This window comes from Crocodylus porosus, unplaced genomic scaffold (assembly GCF_001723895.1).
Source record: "Crocodylus porosus isolate Cpor-Errol unplaced genomic scaffold, CroPor_comp1, whole genome shotgun sequence".
NCBI lineage: Eukaryota > Metazoa > Chordata > Crocodylia > Crocodylidae > Crocodylus > Crocodylus porosus.
Window position 1 is genome coordinate 198,123,348 of NW_017728906.1, and position 3,404 is coordinate 198,126,751.

Consider the following 3,404-nt stretch of genomic DNA (forward strand, 5'->3'; position numbering starts at 1 on the left):
ACTTCCTGCCCTTTGGGCAGGGGGCTGGACTCGATGATCTCCCGAGGTCCCTTCCAGCCCTAATGTCTATGAAATCTATGAAATCTATGATTTGGAGATTTGGCAGCTATGCTTACAAGTGACTTGTTGGTTTAGGGGCATGATTATTGGTTTGGGTCTGAGAAGTCCTGGGTTCAAATCCTGAACACACTCTTCCTTAGTGATAGACAGGGAGAACAAGGCTGAGCTCATCAGTGAGCTTTGTTGCCTCAGTGTTGCTGAACAAGGTTGAAGATAAGTATCCTAATGGGCTCTTAGATGGCATCAGAGGGACACCAGCCCACCAGCTATTGATGCTGACTTGGTGCAGAGTCACTTGGATGGACTGGATGTGTTCATGTCAGCAGGCCTGAATGAGCTTCAGCTGAAGGAATTGGCTGGTGTCATAGCAGAGCCACTGGCATGGCTGTTTGCGCACGGGTGGAGCTCGGGTCAGGTCCCAGAAGACTGGAAAGGGGCCAATGTGGTCCCTATTTTCAACAAGGGGAGGAAGGAGGATCCAAGTAATTATAGGCCAGTCAGTCTCATCTCCATCCTTGGAAAGGTCTTTGAAAAGATTATGAAGGATCATATTTGTGCAAGTGCAGTGGGAAAAATAATGCAGCAGGGAAACCAGCATGGATTCATAGCAGGTAGGTCATGGCTGACCAGTCTGGTTTCATATCATGACAGGGTCACACAACGCTTAGATGCAGGAGTAGAGGTAATTTTCTTGGACTTTAGCAAAGCCTTTGATACTGTATCTCATCCTATTCTCATAAATAAATTAAAAGGCTGTGACAGATGTTTACACGATCCGGTGGGTGGCAAATTGGCTTAGCGGTCGCACCCAGGGAGTGTTAGTAGATGTGTCGGTATCGACTTGGAAGGATGTGGGTAGCGGGGGTCCCACCAGGTTCGGTCCTTGGACCTGGACTTTTCAGTATCTTCATCAGTGACTTGGATGTGGGAGTGAGGTGTACTCTGTCCAAGTTTGTGGATGATACTAAATAGTGGCGTTAAGTGCAGAGGCAAAAATACTCATTGAAGGCTCAGCCTTGTTCTCCCCGTCTGTCACTAAGAAAGGGCTCGTCCGGGATTTTACCTGGACAGGTTAGAAAAGTAGGCACTACACAATAGGATACAGTGGACAACAAGGACAAGCGGAGAGTGCTGCACCTAGGGTGCAAAAATATCCAGCATGCCGACTGGCTGGGAAGTGACCATCTCAGCAGCACAGAAGCGGAAAGGGACCTCAGAGTCATAGGGGACTCCAAGATGAACATGAGTCGTGAGTGTGATGAAGTCATCAGCAAACCTAACTACACTGTATCGTGCATCAGCAGATGCATGACAAATAGAGCCAATGAGATGATACTTCCCCTCTATGCGACATTGGTCAGACTGCAGCTGGGGTGCTGCGTCCAGGTTTGGGCACCGAACTTCAAGAAGGACGTTGATAGACTCGAGAGGGTCAAGAGGAAGCCACTCATACGGTTAGGGACTTACAGGATGAGCCCTATGAGGAGAGACCAAGGGATGGACCTCTTCAGCCTCTGCAAGAGAAGGCTGAGAGGTGATCTTGTGGCCACCTACAAATTTATTAGGGGGGAGCAGCAAGCGGTGGGAGATGCTCTGATTACCAGGGCACCTCTTGGGGTAACAAGGAACAATGGTCACATACTGACAGAGAGAAGATTTAGGCTAGATATCAGGAAAATCTTCTTCATGGTAAGGGTGGACAAAATCTGGAATGGGCTCCCAAGGGAGGTGGTGCTCTCCCCTACCCTGGGGGTTTTCAAGAGGAGGTTGGATGGGCATCTGGCTGGGGTTATCTGACCCCAGCACTCTTTCCTGCCCAGGCAGGGGGTCAGACCCAATGATCTGTTGAGGTCCCCTCTGACCCTAGCGTCTATGAATCTATGAATTTATGAATCTCCAAATCAGATTCGGCTGAATCGAATCGGGGCAGTGATTTGAGTCACTGAATCAAATCACTGTCCCCTGAATTGGCTGAATCCAAAGCCAATACTAGCTGCTTTGCACAGGCCTAATAGTTTTAAGTGAATTGCTTTAATTCGGGCCATTCTTCTATGCTGAACAATGTATGTTCTTTTCGTGCAAGGAACTCAAGCTCAGTGCAAAAGCCCTCTTCTCAATTTAGCTATATGTTGCTCAAAAACAAAAACTCTGCCTTCAAATGCACGTGCAGATCTTGGAGAATGAAATGTGAGGTATGAGTGTGTAAGAGATGGCTCTCAAATTCTGAATGTTACAGATGTATTTTCTTCTTAGGGCAAAGGGATAGAAGATACATATTGGCTAGTTGGGAAACAAGGCTTCCTGAAACCATTACCAGAACCTCCTGACATAAAACCAGGGTAAGTATAATTTAGCTGCTGATACAATCAATAATCTTGTAAGAGGGATGTTGTGAGGTAACGGGCCACCAAGCTAATTTATCTTTCCATGATGTTGGTTTGCAAAGTGCATGTTGATCTTCACAGGTAACTTTTTTCTCAGTACAAAGGTGGTGCTATCATCCATAGCTGATTGTCCCTTGCTAAAGGTGGATGCTGGTGTATCTGTCCTGACTTCATTAGGGCATTTGAAAATGTTGACCAAGAGATCTGATTGAATGACCTTGCAGGAGCACATACGTAGGCTCTTTAGTGGCCCCTTCCATGAGCACACTTACACGTGAGCTCCCCAGGGTTTGCTTTTGTTACCCCTTCCTAGACTACTAGAGGAGCCAGTGAGAAGCCGAGGTCTTCAGTGTCACCACCACATAGGTGACAACCAGGCCGATGTCTCTTTCCCATCAAGTCTCTACAAGACAACAGCTTCATTCCCCCTGAGCACCATCCCTCCTGGGGACTGAATGAGTCTGGGATCCTATGAAATAAGTAGCATGAGATGAAGTAATAAAAGATTGAATCATAATTCATCTGCAGAAGGGGACAGGATTAAGGATGCACAAGTAATCTTAATGCTAGCATCTCCTATCTTTTGAGTGCTTGATTTTGCAACCTGAGCATGCTTTCCTCATAGCTTTTGGTATGTAATATGTACATGTCAAGACATGGTGTGTCTAGTGGGTAGTGCACAGGACTTGGAGTCAGGAAACAGGCCTTGCCTCTAACTTCCTGAATGATGTTGGGCAACCTGGAGTCTCAGTTTCCTGTGTAAAGCAAGGAAAGTACCTTCCCACTTTGGGAGAGAATATAAAGTACATCCAGCTTTTGCACCTCTGCAGCCACATCTGAACTTCGGAAGGCCTGTGTGGGTTTTAAAGAGAATTACACTTGGGCCATAGCTTGCCAAGTGTCTGTGGATCTGTCTGTCTGAAAAGACTGTGTGGCGCCTTTGGCTTGGAGGCATGTTCT

General features: G+C 46.9%; 1 protein-coding gene across 1 annotated transcript in view; it reads left to right on the plus strand.

The window, feature by feature from the left end:
• Positions 1-2,403, plus strand: part of GUCY2F (guanylate cyclase 2F, retinal) — a 43,603-nt gene extending 41,200 nt beyond the window's left edge. The window contains exon 17 of the mRNA XM_019530459.1: positions 2,314-2,403. Coding sequence (XP_019386004.1) covers positions 2,314-2,403 — 90 coding nt within the window. The remainder of the gene's footprint in view (positions 1-2,313) is intronic.
• Positions 2,404-3,404: the final 1,001 nt, after the last annotated feature.